The sequence below is a fragment of the Moschus berezovskii genome, chromosome Y, assembly GCF_049115385.1.
Source record: "Moschus berezovskii isolate FMDL1 chromosome Y, NW_MosBer_1.0, whole genome shotgun sequence".
Classification (NCBI taxonomy): Eukaryota; Metazoa; Chordata; class Mammalia; order Artiodactyla; family Moschidae; genus Moschus; species Moschus berezovskii.
In genome coordinates, this window is record NC_142489.1 from 690822 (window position 1) to 706424 (window position 15603).

General features: G+C 42.2%; 1 protein-coding gene across 3 annotated transcripts in view; it reads right to left on the reverse strand.

The window, feature by feature from the left end:
• PCYT1B (phosphate cytidylyltransferase 1B, choline) overlaps positions 1–15603 on the reverse strand; it is a 124639-nt gene that overhangs the window by 14659 nt on the left and 94377 nt on the right. For all 3 annotated transcript variants that reach the window (XM_088834557.1, XM_055393569.2, XM_055393571.2), the window contains 2 exons: positions 7930–8072; positions 4981–5169 (listed from right to left, as the gene is read on the reverse strand). In XM_088834557.1, coding sequence (XP_088690683.1) covers positions 4981–5169; positions 7930–8072 — 332 coding nt within the window. The remainder of the gene's footprint in view (positions 1–4980; positions 5170–7929; positions 8073–15603) is intronic.

Genomic DNA, 15603 nt, shown 5'->3' on the forward strand with positions numbered 1-15603 from the left:
TAGTCATAAAAAATCCTCGTTTCCTGCTATGTTGATGTTATTGCTATATTACACAGCCATACAGAGAAACACTTCTGAGTCGGTTCTAATGAGGTTGATGAACCTAGAGCCTATTATACAGAGTGAAGTAATTTAGAAAGAGAAACATAAATATGATCTATTAACAGATACATATGCAATCTAGAAAGATAGCACTTACGAACCTAGTTGCATGGCAGCAATGGAGATGCAGACATACAGAACAGACTTATGCACGCAGGACAGAAAGGAGAGGGTAGGATAAATTGAGAGTATCACAGAAACATAAACATTACCATATGTAATGTGAATATGTTATGTGACTGAGACTACGTTATATGACACATGGAGCTCAAACTGGTGCTCTTGACAACCTAGAGGGGTGGGAAGGAGGTTCAAGAGGGAGGGGACATATGTTTACCTGTGGCTGAAACCAACACAATATTGTAAAGCAATTATTCTCAACTAAAAATAAGTAAATTGAAACATCCGGGCAGAAGATCTAAGCAGACATTTCTGAACCCCTGAAAACAAATGAATGCCTACCTGGTTCTTCATTTTTAAAAAACTGCTAGTAGTTTCCTCAGAGCCTGAAAATTAGTTGTGAAAAATGTTAACTATTAAAAGTACACACTAGATTAATGAGAAATTTCAAACTTGTTACAGAGACCATGGAATCCCAGATAATTTGATCTGAGCTGAAACCCAGGGAAAATGAAAACGAACTGGACTCTTGGCTCCTCTGCTCTTGCAAGCTCTCTCTAGAAGTTGTCGAAGGCTCAAGTCAACCCTTGTAAGTTCTCCACCCTCTCTCAGCCTCAGCCAACAAGACAAGGTGGGCCTATGACTACCACCTCTATAGTCACTTAGAGGCTGCTAGGCTTTTAGCAAAGCATCTCTTCTAACTTCTCAAGTGTTGTCCTTTTAATTGTTTTAGATAATCTTATGAACCACCTCCAGTGAGCAAAGAGGCAACAGGGACAACCCATCAACAAAATAATTCAGCCAAAATCAGTTTTGTTAGAGATTTCTCATGTTGTACTAGGATATCTAGGCTAATAAAAATTAGGGAAATCAAATGGAATCATTCCATTTGGTTCTAAAGGGAAAGCTACTTTAAAACTATCTCTTTCAGATATCCCATGCTCTTGGATTGGAAGCATTAGTATTGTTAAAATGACCAGACTACCCAAAACAATCTACAGATTTAATGTAATCCCTATCCAATTACCCATGACATTTTTTATAGAATACTCTTAAAATTTATGTGGTACCACAAAAGACCTAGAATTCACAAAGCAGTCCTACAGAAAACGAACAAAGCAGCATGCAGCACCCTCCCAGAATCCAGATGATACTACAAAGCTACAGTAATCAAAACAGAGTGATATTGGCACAAAAACAGACATATGGATCAATGGCACAGAATATAGAAAGCCCAGAAATAAACCCGCATACATACAATCAATAGTGTATTCTTGCCTCCTTTGTTGAAAATCAGTGTGGAAAAGACAGTCTCTTCAGCAATGTTGAAATGTTGGAAAACTGCATGCAAACCAATGAAGTTGGAACAAACACACCCTCTCACCATACACAAAAATAAACTCAAAATGGGTTATAGACTTAAACATAAGGCATGACACCTTAGAACTCCTAGAAGAGATCATACCAATGTTTTCCTAGGTCAGTTTCCCAAGGCAATAGAAATAAACAAATGAGACCTAATCAAATTTATAAGCTTTTGCACAACAACGTGGAGAAGGAAATAGCAACCCACTCCAGTGTTCTTGCCTGGAGAATCCCAGGGACAGGGGAGCCTGGTGGGCTGCCATCTATGGGGTCGCACAGAGTCAGACACGACTGAAGTGACTTAGCAGCAGCACAACAACAGAAACCGTAAAATGAAAAGACAACCTACAGAATAAAATATTTGCAAATGATGAGACCAACAAGGGCTTATTTTCCAAAATATGCAAATAGCTAATATAACCTTAGTAACAAAAAAAATCCAGTTCAAAAATGGGAAGAAGACTTAAATAGACATTTCTCCATAAAGGTCAAGAGGCAATCACTAATTATTAGAGAAATGCAAATCAAAACTAAAATAAGGTAGCACTTCCCACCAGTCAGAATGGCCATCATTAAAAAGTCTACAAATAACAAACACTGAAGGAGGTGTGGAGAAAGAGGAACTCTCTTACACTGTTGCTGGGAATATAAGTTGGTGTAGCCACTGTGGAAAACAGTTTGGAGTTTCCTCAGAAAATTGACTTACCATATATGGTCCAGCAATCCCACTCCTGGGCATATATGCAGACAAAACTATAATTCAAAAAGATATATGCACCCCAGTGTTCCTAGCAGCACTATTCACAATCACCAAGTCATGGAAACGACCTAAATGTCCATCAAAATAAGAGTGGATAAAGAAGGTATGGTGTATATATATATATATATATATATATATACACACAATAAAATACTACTCAGCCATAAACAAAAATGAAATAATACCATTTTCAGCAACATGAATGGACTTAGCAATTATCATACTAAATGAAGTCAGAAAGACAAATACCATATGATATCACTTATGTGTGGAATCTAAAATATGACACAAATGAAGCTATCCATGAAACAGAAACAGACACAAAGAACAGATTGGTGGTTTCCAAGTGGGGAGGGGGTTGGGGGAGGGATAGAGTGGGAGGTTGGGGTTAGCTGATGTGATCTTTTATGCATAAAATGGATAAACATATTCTACTGTATATAGCACAGAGAACAATACTCCTTATCCTAAGATAAACCATAATGAAAAAGAGTATAAAAAAATGTGTGTGTGTATATATAACTGAATTACTTTGTTGTACTGCAGAAATCAACACAACATTGTAAATCAACTACATATCAATTTTTTAAAACAAAGTCTTCCATAGAACCCTCTTTATTAACTCTGCTGATAATACTGTTTATTTACTTCAGAAGTACACGCACAATAGAAATACCAGTGGAATCTCCACACTGTTCTCCACAGTGGCTTACTAGTTTGCATTCCCATCAACAGTGTAAAAGGATTCCCTTTTCTTCACACCCTCTCCAGCATTTACTGTTTATAGACTTTTGGATAGCAGCCATTCTGACCGGTGTGACATGGTACCTCATTGTGGTTTTGATTTGCATTTCTCTGATAATGAGTGATGTTGAGCATCTTTTCATGTGTTTGTTAGCCACCTGTATGTCTTTTTTGGAAAAATGTCTGTTTAATTCTTTGGCCCATTTTTTGATTGGGTCGTTTATTTTTCTGGTATTGAGCTGCATGAGCTGCTTGTATATTTTGGAGATTAATTCTTTGTCAGTTGCTTCATTTGCTATTATCTTCTCCCATTCTGAAGGCTATCTTTTCATATTGCTTATAGTTTCCTTCATTGTGCAAAAGCTTTTAAGTTTAATCAGGTCCCATTTGTTCATTTTTGCTTTTATCTCCATTATTCTGGGAGGTGGGTTATAAAGGATCCTGCTGTGATTTATGTCAGAGAGTGTTTTGCCTATGTTTTTCTCTAGGAGCTTTATAGTTTCTGGTCTTACATTTAGATCTTTACTCCATTTTTTTAGATCTTTAATTGAAAGAGGCACATGTACCCCAGTGTTCATCACAGCACTATTTACAATAGCTAGGACATGGAAGCAACCTAGATGTTCACTGGCAGATGAATGGATAAGAAAGCTGTGGTACATATACACAATGGAATATTACTCAGCTATTAAAAGAACACATTTGAATCAGTTCTAATGAGGTGGATGAAACTGGAGCCTATTACACAGAGTGAAGTAAGTCAGAAAAAAAACCCCACCAATACAGTATATTAATGCATATGTATGGAATTTAGAAAGATGGTAATGTTGACCCTATATGTGAGAAAGCAAAATAGACACAGATATAAAGAACAGACTTTTGGACTCTGTGGGAGAAAGCGAGGGTGGGATGATTTGAGAGAATAGCATCGAAACATGCATATTACCATATGTGAAATAGATCACCAGTCCAAGTTCAATGCATGAAACAGGGCGCTCAAAGCCAGTGCACTGGGACAACTCTGAGGGATGCGATGGGGAGGGAGGTGGGAGGGGGGTTCAGGGTTGGGGGACACATGTACACCCAAGGCTGATTCATGTCAATGTATGGCAAAAACCACTACAATATTATAATTAGCCTCCAATTAAATTAATTTTAAAAGTAATAAAAACAGAAATGGAGGGAGAAAAAAAGAAATACAGTGGAGTACAAGGTGGTTTCCAGAATTTTCTTTTCTCTGTCTGTAATTTTCACTCAGAATTCTATATAGAATTTAGGCAAGAGATCCTGTCTGCATTTTACATCTCAGGTTTAAGATTCAGATCATGGCCTCCATCCCCTAAGATTTTTATACCTTATCCCAGCACATATATATCATGGAAAAAACCGGGGCAAATCAGGGCATGATGAGTACAAAGTCTCACCTCTTCTCTCTCTCTTCCAACCAATGAAAAGGAGTTCCTGACAATAAAAAGTGATCAAGGCAGCTACATTTCTTCTGCATCCTCTTCCTCTGGTTGATCCAAGAGGCACTGGCCTTGTTTTATAACACAAGATCCATGATGCCACTGACCCACTTCACCCTTACCCATAAGCTGTGCATGCTCCAACTGGGAGATTGGATGAGCTATGAAACTAACCTTTGTAGTAATAGACATTCAGTGACTACCAAATGGCTTCAAACAAGAAATAGAAATAGAGAACAGAGTTGGCTTTGGGCACTACTGGGTGCCATATAGAGAGGAAAAGCAGAAACTAAATAAAGAAGTGCATAGACTTGAAGTCATTTGGGCTGATGCCCAAAGTGGACACCCTTGAGTAGTTCCTTGGAAAGGAGGATAAACTGAAAACACCCATTATTGTAGGAAGAAGTGAAATAATTTACATACCCATGCTCCATCAGGCCCAAACAGTTCTAGGAAGTTGCCAATGAATTCCCTCGATTTCTCTTCCCACTTCTGAATTAGATCATGACTTTTTTCTTCCACTCTGTTCACAAATTCCTTTGATCTTTCTTCCACGTTCTTGACCTTCTCCTTCATCTTGTCTACCTGGTTTTGGAAGCGGTACTTCTTCTCCTGGTCAAAAATTAAAGGAGAAAGAAAGGGATTTACCCAAAAGGGCTGGGGAGAGATTAGTCACTCACAGAATAGTCAGATTTTATTTCAACTTGTGCATGTTCTTAACCTGAAGAGTCAGGATGCTAGTTTCCAAGGGCTGGATTGATGGGAAAGCCCATCTCTTGCAAGAAAAGTCACTTCTGATTAGTCGACTTGAATGGGTACAGCAAAGTACAAGTGGTTGTAATGTTCTCTTCCTTGTAAATGAGTTGAATTCACTTATACAAGAGAAGAACCGAAAATATCCATTTGCTATTTTGGATAGATACTAGGTGAATACATCCCCTCAGTTCTCCTGACACTTAGACAAAAATATGAATTGTACACAGAATGGCCACTCAGAAGCAGCCTGAGTTCTCTATTTTACTGGGACACTGTTAAAACCTGTATTGGTTGAAATAAGTGAGCCACTGGCTGGGCCTTAGCATCCATGTATTACATTAAAATTGTCACTGTCATGATATTTCCCATTAATCTAATAGAACCACATCAGTTTCCTTGGTAATGAAGAAACTTTTGTTCTGATAGCTTCTCTGGACTGGGATTTTGTTCATAGCTTTGATGCAGCATTGCTATACCTACGTGCCTAAAAGGCATCGGATGCTGAGCAACGCACCTGCCATCTCTGAACCTCAGTTTTCGCATCTGTAAAATAGGGACAATTATTGTCCATACCCTATAGGGTTGCTGTAACAATTAGATCAGATAATGCATGTAAAGTACTTGGCACAATGCCTGGCATTGAGTAGAAGCTCAGTGTGTGTTGGCTATTTGATTACATAAGAAAGTGAAAGTGAAGTAGCTCAGTCGTGTCTGACCCTTAGCGACCCCACGGACTGCAGCCTACCAGGCTGCTCCATCCATGGGATTTTCTAGGCAAGAGTACTGGAGTGGCTTGCCATTGCCTTCACATTAAGAAACAGAAGATTTAATCATGTTACCTGGTGAAAGTGGAATCAAAACCATGAAGATAACATGAAACAAAGGCTCTTTTCCTCCATGAAACCATAATACATTTCCTCCTGAAAGGGTAATAAGATTTCTCACCTTTCTTCACTATATGGAATTGACGTCCATTTCATATTTCAGCATTCTTGGAGCCACATACAGTATTACAAAACTGGGTCAGGAGTCCCTGATCTAGACTTCACAAACATTACTGCAGCCGCAGGGTGAGGTGTGGCCATCCGTGCTGCCAGCCAGCTGTATATAATACACAGTGACTCTCCACTGCTCTCAGGAGCTGCTCGGAACACTAGACTGGGCTCTGGACCAGGAGTCACAAGGCTGGGAGGCTGCTACTGCTTCTGCCTCTACTTTGCTTGAGGGACTTGAGCCAGGTCCCTCCGAACTCAACTTTCCTCATTTTCCTACTGACAAATTCAGGGACTTGGGATGGTGACTGACCCTCATCAGGTTCCTGCCACCCGAGGTTCCATGATTCATCTACACACTCATCCAACACACGTGATGTACTCTCTGTGTCACATCCCAGCTTGTGGTCACAGAAAGGCAACGGGCACATCCACACTGACTACACGGTTCCCTGAGCTAAGTGGCTTATCTACAGGCCGTTGAAAGAGTGCAAGCAATAACTTTTAGAAATGGCTCGACATGCCTGGATGGGTGACTGAATTCAATTTAAAAGAACAGGCAGTTTAATTTATTGAAATAACCAGGGCTTTATGCTCTGTAAGATACCAACTAATCACTTTGACTGAATTCTTTTCAGCCACTTGTTCCGTTTGCCACTTGAACCTGACATTTTCCATTTTGTTGCCCGGACTCCGAACACTCCCTGCCTCCTGAGGACAACTGATCATCACTGACTTACAATTACTGAATCAACCCTGCCTTATTCAGAGGCACCGATGATTGGTTTGTGTAAGCTGCTGGATAACTGTGGCTGCACATAATTGTAAACATATACTTTTGTAGAAGAATCACCATATCTATTTTTGGGGGTATGTGTGGAGAGCTCTTATTTCGCTCACCTCAATCAGCTCCTTGGAGTTCAGGCAAACATGGTCATCTAGACTCACTAGCATCACCTCTAGCAACTGGGCTGCCCTCTTTGCTTTTTAACAGCTTGTTTTAAAGATTTTTTAATGGGTGCTCTATTATTAAACTAACAGCAGCTCTGTGGGAACAATACAGCAGAAATACAAAAGGAAGCCAAAGACTTTGGGCTTTTTTTAAATGGCTGTAATTTCTCTGGACAAAAAAAAAAAAAAAACAGCTGTTAAAGTTTCTAATGAGCATCTGTAAGGCCTTAATAAAATGAAAATTGTAAACCGTTAAAATAAGAACACATTTTCCCTGAGTTTAGCTTTGTAGAGCCTCTGTGCTCCTTCCTTCCCTTGGAGCAGAAGACAACTCTCGCCTTTCATGAGGACAGATCTCTCAGAAACCCTTCACCCAAGTCTGAGAACTCTAATCGAGGAGGTTGGGGTGCAGAGAGGGAGATGAGGCAGCTCCTTCAAAAAATGTGATGTTCATTCACTACCTGTATGCCTTGGTGAAATTACATTACCCATTTGGACACTGGTTTCTCCATCTATAAAATGGGGATAATAATACATCATTGGGCTGTTATGCGGACTGAATGAGACAATAAATGTCAAACATCAAGAATATCGAGTGGTGTAAAGTAAGTGATTTGTAAACAGTGGCAGCAGTAGCGTGACATGCTGGTCCTCAGAGGTGTGGCACACTTACATTGATAAAGCTGACATTCAGTTCCTTGGCTGTGTACCCTCTCTGGAGGTTGCGTCGGGCATAAACATCATAGTCACGGACAATCCTGGTGATGATGTCTGATGTTGAGATGCCTTCTGTTCTCTGTGTTGGAACAAACATCCCTGTTCGAATAGAAAAGACAGGATGAAGAAAAAACAACTAAGATGATCTCAGATGACCCATTTTATTGAATGACTCTCCTGTCCAGGACAAAGTGGCAGCTCCTATGTCAGGGTGGCTTTCACACCTGGCCCCAGCTGATTCTGCCAGGCTTAATTCACTCCCTACCTGCCACAGACACTGCGTGTTTGTCATTCTGGACCTGTTCCCTGGATGCACCAGGCACTCACCTGGCTCTCAGCATTTGCTCATTTCAAGCCCTTCTTTCCTGCCCCGGAACCCCTTTCCCTGCCCACAGCAGCTCCAGAGTAGCTCCTCATTGTACAGGGTCCAGTTGTAAGGCTACGCATCTTGGAAATCTTTCCTGATGTCACCAGGCAGAATCCACAGCCATTAAAATATAAACTTGATTGCTATTAACAAAAGCAGAAAGGGAGCACTCTGAAAACAGGCTGTGTCTTGATCATCTTTATGTATCCAGCACCCAGTTCAGTGCCCCAGTGTCTAGCACATGGAAAGTGCTCAATAAATGGAAATTAAATGAGTAAGTGAATGGAGCATAGCAAAGAGTTGTGTGAGATCACAGCAACTCCCCTTCTTCCCCAGGGAGTTCTGCATCATGTTATAGCAAAGGAGAAGAAAAAGGGTGCAGTATTTTTATTGTCTCTGATCTAAAGACATGCCCAGGGGGTGCTCAATGATTTTACCCTTCTAAGAGCAATCTACTCTCAATGGTGGTTTCACCACACAAAGGCCTTTTCATCTATACTCTACTGGGACTGAGAAGAAACAAACAAGCACAGAGGATGCCAAGTTCTCATAGAACTTCCTTAAAGTCCTCAAAGATATATTTGAGTGTACCAATACAAGGCTGTAAAGAAGTCACAAGTGTTATCAAAGACAAGAGTCTGGTGAAATCGAAGATGACATAAATAGATGGAAAGATATATCATGTTCTTGGATAGGAAGAACCTATACTGTCAAAATGCCTATACTACCCAACAAACTCTACAGATTCAATACAATCCCTATCTGAGTACAAATGGCATTTTTCATAGAACTACAACAAAAATTTTAAATTTGGACAGAGACACAAAAGACTCCAAATTCTCAAAGCAATCTTGAAAAAGAAAAATGGAGCTGGAGGAATCAAGCTTCCTGACTTCAGACTATACCAGAAAGCTACAGTCATCAAAACAGGATAGTACTGTCACAAAAGCAGACATATAGATCAATGGAAGAGGATAGAAAACTCAGAAATAAACCCACACACCTGTGGTCAATTACAAAGGGGGCAGACTGTACAATGGAGAAAAGACATTCTTGTCGATAAACGGTGCTGGGAAAACTGGACACCTACATGTAAAAAAATGAAATTAGAACATTCTTTAACACCATGCAGAGATATAAACTCGAAATGGATTAAAATTCCACATCCTGCAGAGCAACTAAGCCTGTGAGCCACAACTTCTGAGCCCGTGCCTTAGAGCCCACGCTCTCCACCAGGAGGAGCCGTGGCAATAAGAAGACTGCACGCCACAACTAGAGAGCAGCCCCTGCTCGCCACAACTAGAGAAAGCTTGCACGCGGCAACAAAGACCCAGTGCAGCCAAAAACAACATTTTTCAAGTATTTTTAAAAATGGGCAGAAGATCTAAATAGAGATTTCTCCAAAGACACAACAGATGGTCAGAGGCACATGAAAAAAGATGCTCAACATCACTAATTATTAGAAAAATGCAAATCAAAACTACAACAAGACATCACCTCAGAATGGCCACCATCAAAAAAATCTACAAAGAGTAAATGCTGGAGTGGGTGTGGAGAAAAGGGAACTGTCCTACACTGTGGATGGGAATGTACATTGATACAGCCACTATAGAAAACAGTATGAAGGTCCCTTAAACAACTAAACATAGAATGACCACATGACCCAGAAATCCCATTCCTGGGCATCTATCCAGAGAAAACCACGGTTAGAAAACATATATGCACCCTAATGTTCATTGAAGCACTACTTACAATAGCCAAGAGATGGAAGCAGCCTAAATGTCCATCAACAGAGAAATGGACAAAGAAGATGTGGTACATATACACAACAGAATATTACTCAGTCATAAAAAAGAACAAAATAATGCCATTTGCAGCAACATGAACGGACCTAGAGATTGTTACAATGAGTGAAGTAACTCAAACACAGAAAGACAAATATCACATGATATCGCTTATATGTGGAATCTAAAAAAAAGGTTGTGTACAAATGAACTAATTTATGAAACAGAAGTAGAGTCACAGATGTAGAATACAAACTTACAGTTACCAGGGGATGGAGGGGAGGAATAAAGTGAGAGAGTGGGATTAACATATACACCCTGCTGTATATAAAATAGGTAACTAAAAACCTGCTGTATAGCATAGGGAACTGTATTCATTACTCTGGAATGGCCTATATGGGAAAATATTCTTAAAAAGAGCAGAAATATGTCCACATATAACTGATTCACTCTGCTGTAAACCTGAAACTAACACAACGTGGCTAATCAACTATACTCCAATATAAAATAAATTTTAAAAGACAAGATTCTGGTTCATGCTTGTACTTCTGTTGTGAACTGAAATCATGTGTTGGCAATTGAAATCTTTCTATCTAATGTGATAATGGTTACTCAGTCAAAGATATCAGGCATGACACAGCACGATGGACAGAGCTTAGGGACAAAGATGCTGGGTCCTCTGTTTCTAGACTTGAGCAAGTCACTCAAGCCTCAGGAGGCAAGTTACTAACCTCAGCCTCCAGAGTTGAGAAATGAGCTGGCTGTGCAAGATGACCTTGGCCTCACCTGTGCCACCTCCCTCTCCCTTAGTCCTTATATCCAGTTAATGTCTTTCCACTCACCAACCTACTTCCCAAGTGTCTCCCTGGTTCACCTACTTCTCTCTATCCTCCATTTAAACCAACCTAACCCCATTTTGTTCAAGGATTACAGCAAGAGCCTCAAAACCAGTCTCCATGGATATCACTTTTCTATCCCCTCAAATCCACTCTCCCACAGCCAGAGCTGCAGAACAGTCTTTCAAAACCCTGCTCAACATCCTCATTGGCTTTGTATTTAGATTCAAACACTGTCCTTTGTATTTAGATTTGAATCCTTGACTCTGAAGCAGCTTGCCTTCTCTCTTCCCTGTGCTTCTCTCCAGTCTCCTCTCAGACCTTCTTTCCCTCTTCATGCCCTAAGCCAAGGTCTCTGCTATGCAATGGCAGTGGGCATTGTTCTCCTTGTTTCCTAGGGAGCTGAGCAATGGGCTGGCCCAGCTGGACTTCAGTGTCCTGCAAGCACTGCTCCCTCCCCTCACTCTGCCACAAATATACTCTATGGCCCTGAGGCCAGAAATTTCTTTTAGTACGGTCTAAGACAGTGGACTCAAAACAGAAATCTAAGTAGAAGGCAGAGGACAGAAACATCTAAACACATGGATATTAATAGCACCCAACTGATGTAACTGTGAAGGAGGCTCTGGTGGGTGACAGGCCCCAAGCCAGGGACCCTGAGAGGTAAGGACCCATATCCTCACCTCAGTGAGAGCCAAGGTCATCTTGTACAGCCAGCTCATTTCTCAACTCTGGAGGCTGAGGTTAGTAACTTGCCTCCTGAGGCTTAAGTGACTTGCTCAGAAAAGTTAGGAGCTTTTCTGGTGAGGACTACGTCCCGTCTTTTAGCAGGCAGGCATTGCCCTCATGAGCCCTGCCTGCTGAAATGTTAAGAGGAGTGTCGAGTCACATACGGACTTTAGGAAGTCACTCAGACACTGGTGACATGGGCTCACCCTTTCTCTGAAGACACAGGGTGAGATCTCTGGGGCTGAGTAACTGGAAACTGGGGTTGGGGAGAGATTTGCTTTGGCTAGTTAGGAGGCGGGTCTCTGAAAGAAGACAAGCCCTCTGCTGAAATAATGAGGCACCCAGCTTCCTCCAAATCCTAATTATTGCTCTGCTAAAAATATTCCAGAATGAGCATGATCAGAGAACCTTTTTTTATCACGCTTTTCAGAATTACGGCATTTGGTTATGGAGCTATTTTAAGAAGCAGCAAAGCACATGTTAATGAAGGAAACTTTCAACAGTAGTAGGCAATATTAGAATGATGATGAGGAATGTGGACCTTACAGTCTACTTCATTTAAACTTCATCTTCTCATCTGGCTCTGCTGGAGAATTTTGACATGCAGTTCTGACAAGCAGAACAGAGGGCTGTAAGGTTTAGTTCCCACCCTCCATATCTCTTGGCTTCATATAAAGTGATTTTAGTCTTTCAGAAGGAACCTCAATGAGAGGATAAAAGCCCAACGTGGATGCTGACGTCATTTCTGAGCGCCTTTCTCCCATGTCTTCTCTACCCAGACCCCAAGCAGATTTCTACTGTGGCTCTCCCTTGGTGAGGAATCAGCAGAAGAGATCAATGGATCACAAGAGAGGGCCCTTGTGCATATGAAAAGTCACATCTAAGTCTTATGCCTGTGCTCCCAGAGCAAGTAAAATACCACCTGACTATTCAATTTGGAGATGGGAATTGTGGCGGATTAAGGTGTGCAGGGATGACCAAGAGGGAGGATAAAGGGAGGAGGGAGGTGAGAGGGGGGTTCAGGAGGAGGAACTCATGTACACCTGGGGCGAATTCATGTCAATGTATGGCAAAACCAACCAATATAATACTGTAAAATTTAAAAAAAAATCAAAAAAATAAACAAATAAAGGTGGGCACGACCCCTAACCCTAGGCATCTGAGCTGGCCTTTGTGACTTTCTTATAACAAACGGAATGTGGCATAAGTGATGCTGAGTGACTTCAAAGGCTAGGTCAGAAGAAGAGTTGCATCTTCCATTGAAGGTGTTTGCTCTCCAGATGCATCCTCTTAGGATGCACTCTGGGAGCCCAGCCACCATGCTGTGAGGAGCCCACACGTGGCAAGGCCACCTGGAGGTGTTCCAGTGTCAACCCCAATTGAGCTCCCTGTCGACAAGCAGCATTCACTGCCAGTCACTTAAGCACACTACCAGGGACCTCCCTGATAGCTCAGTTGGTGAAGAATCCACCTGCAATGCAGGAGACCCTGGTTCGATTCCTGGGTCGGGAAGATCCCCTGGAGAAGAGATAGGCTACCCACTCCAGTATTCTTGGGCTTCCCTTGTGGCTCAGCTGGTAGAGAATCTGCCTGCAATGTGGGAGACCTGGGTTCAATTCCTGGATTGGGAAGATCCCCTGGAGAAGGGAAAGGCTACCCACTCCAGTATTCTGGCCTGGAGAATTCCATGGACTGTATAATCCATGCAGTTGCAAAGAGTTGAACATAACTGAGCGACTTTCACAGGGACCTCCAGCTCAACTGGGCCTTCAGATGCTAGCAGCCCCAGCCAGTGTCTGAATGCAGCCATTTGAGAGACCCTGAGCAGGAACCACCCACCCAAGCCCTTGCTGAGATCCTGTCCCACAAAATGATGAGCGAAAAACAGGAGCTCTTGCAACCCACTCCAGTACTCTTGCCTGGAAAATTCCATGGACGGAGGAGCATGGTAGGCTACAGTCCATGGGGTTGCAAAGAGTCAGACACGACTGAGCAACTTCACTTTCCACTTCGCTTTCGCTTTAAGTCACTAGCTGCAGGAATAATTTGTTATGCAACAATCAGATGATCAACTGCTTAGAGTTAGAAAAATAATGGACCTGTTTGTGAAATGAAAATATCTCCTTCCATATTAATCAGCAAGAAATGTCACAGCCATCAATGATTTCTGGCCTCCAAATGTGAATGAGGCCTCCCAAAACTGTGATGCTGCCACCCCCTACAGTGACTGCTGAGGAGCTGAGGGAATGCAAGAAGCAAGGTGAACAAGGAAACAGGATTGGCCCCAGATAGCTGAGGTGCGTATGAAAGGAATGAACTCAGTGAGCCCAGAGGCTTGCATCTTCCCATACACAGAATGCTAAATTCCTTAACCTGATGTTCAGACTGCCTGCTCCCTTTGTTGCAAACTTATATATAGCCTGACTTCCCCTCCAGCCTCCTTGGAGCAGTTTTTTCAAGAGCTACTGAGATGCTGTCCCCCAGGCTCGGAGTCCTAAACATTCGTACCAAATAAAATAACTCTCTACTTTCAGGTTGTGACTGTATTTTTCAGTAGACATGCCTTTACACCCAATAGCTAGAACTTGAGGCTTTATTCCCTAAAATTAGCAGACTAACTTTTTTTTAGCTCACTAGAGGCTCTTCACCCAGAAATAAAGCCACCAGCAAATGCTTGTTCCTACTGTACAAGGTAACTGAAGAACTGTCACCCCAGGAAATGATGATTCAGTTAACCCTAGGGGTAACCATGGGAGTAACCTTGGGTGAACCAGAATCCCTGGTCTGGATCTAGGCAACTCTAAGTCAGGTTTAGGAACCTGCATTAGCTAACAACCTGGGAGCTCTTTAGAAATGGGGACCTTAGGTCCCAGCAGACCTCCTGAACCCAACGCTGCATGTCCACAAGACCCTGCAGGATCTGTAGGCACACGTACCCTTGACAGGCACTGGTCTGTACTGGGCTCTCATAGCAACTTCAGGAAAGGAGCAGCTTGCTCACAGCTCAGATCTTACGAAGACTTAAAAGTAATAATCACCTCACGCCATAACCCACAGCTGTGTTACTGACACATCAGCCAGTTTCTCCCCCATGTTTCTTAGCAGCCTTCCAAGTCTGAAGTGTATGGGGTTTCCTTTCTTGGAACTCCTTACAAACAAGATTGGTGTTTGAGAACGTCAGCCTCCTGTTCTTACCCAATGCTCCTGACCACCAAGGTGAGGTGGGAGGTAGAGATCCCCCCACCCAGGATGAGCAACTGGAGTTTGTTCCCTATGGACAGAAACTCCAAAATATCCATAGCAGGACAATCAAGAGAAGAAGCTGGGCCATGCCCAGATAACAGATAAGGAGACCACATATTTCTCATTTTCCAAGTCAAGGAAACCCTCCCAAATCAAAAGCTCCCTGGAGCAAAAGGGGAGTGATGTCAACTACCCACAGGCCTCTTCAGTGGAATCCATCTTGGTTGACTGATGCACATGTACACATGGGAGGATCCTGAGACATACCAAATATGGACTCAGAACCAGACAAATCAAGATGACTGGCCAAAGGAAATCCAGAAGAAATGTCCCACAAAACAGATTCAAACCACCACAAGGGCATGGCTCTTTCTAGGTCCACCTGTGTGTCTATCTACACATACTGTACTCTTTCTCCTGATAAACACTTGACTTGTTTCACTACTTTCTGTCTTTGTGGGAATTCTTTTCTGTAAAGCTGAAGGGCCAAGGCCTTGTCACTGACCGCTGGTCTAGTGGCTAAGACTCGGTGCCCTCACTGCCGAGACTCCACCTTAATCTCTGGACCTCAATCTCTGGCCAGGAACTGAAACCCGGCTACAAGCTGCTGAAGGCCAAGGCCACCCAAGACCTTAGGGAGCCCTTTCTAAGGGAACAGTACAGACCTGCTC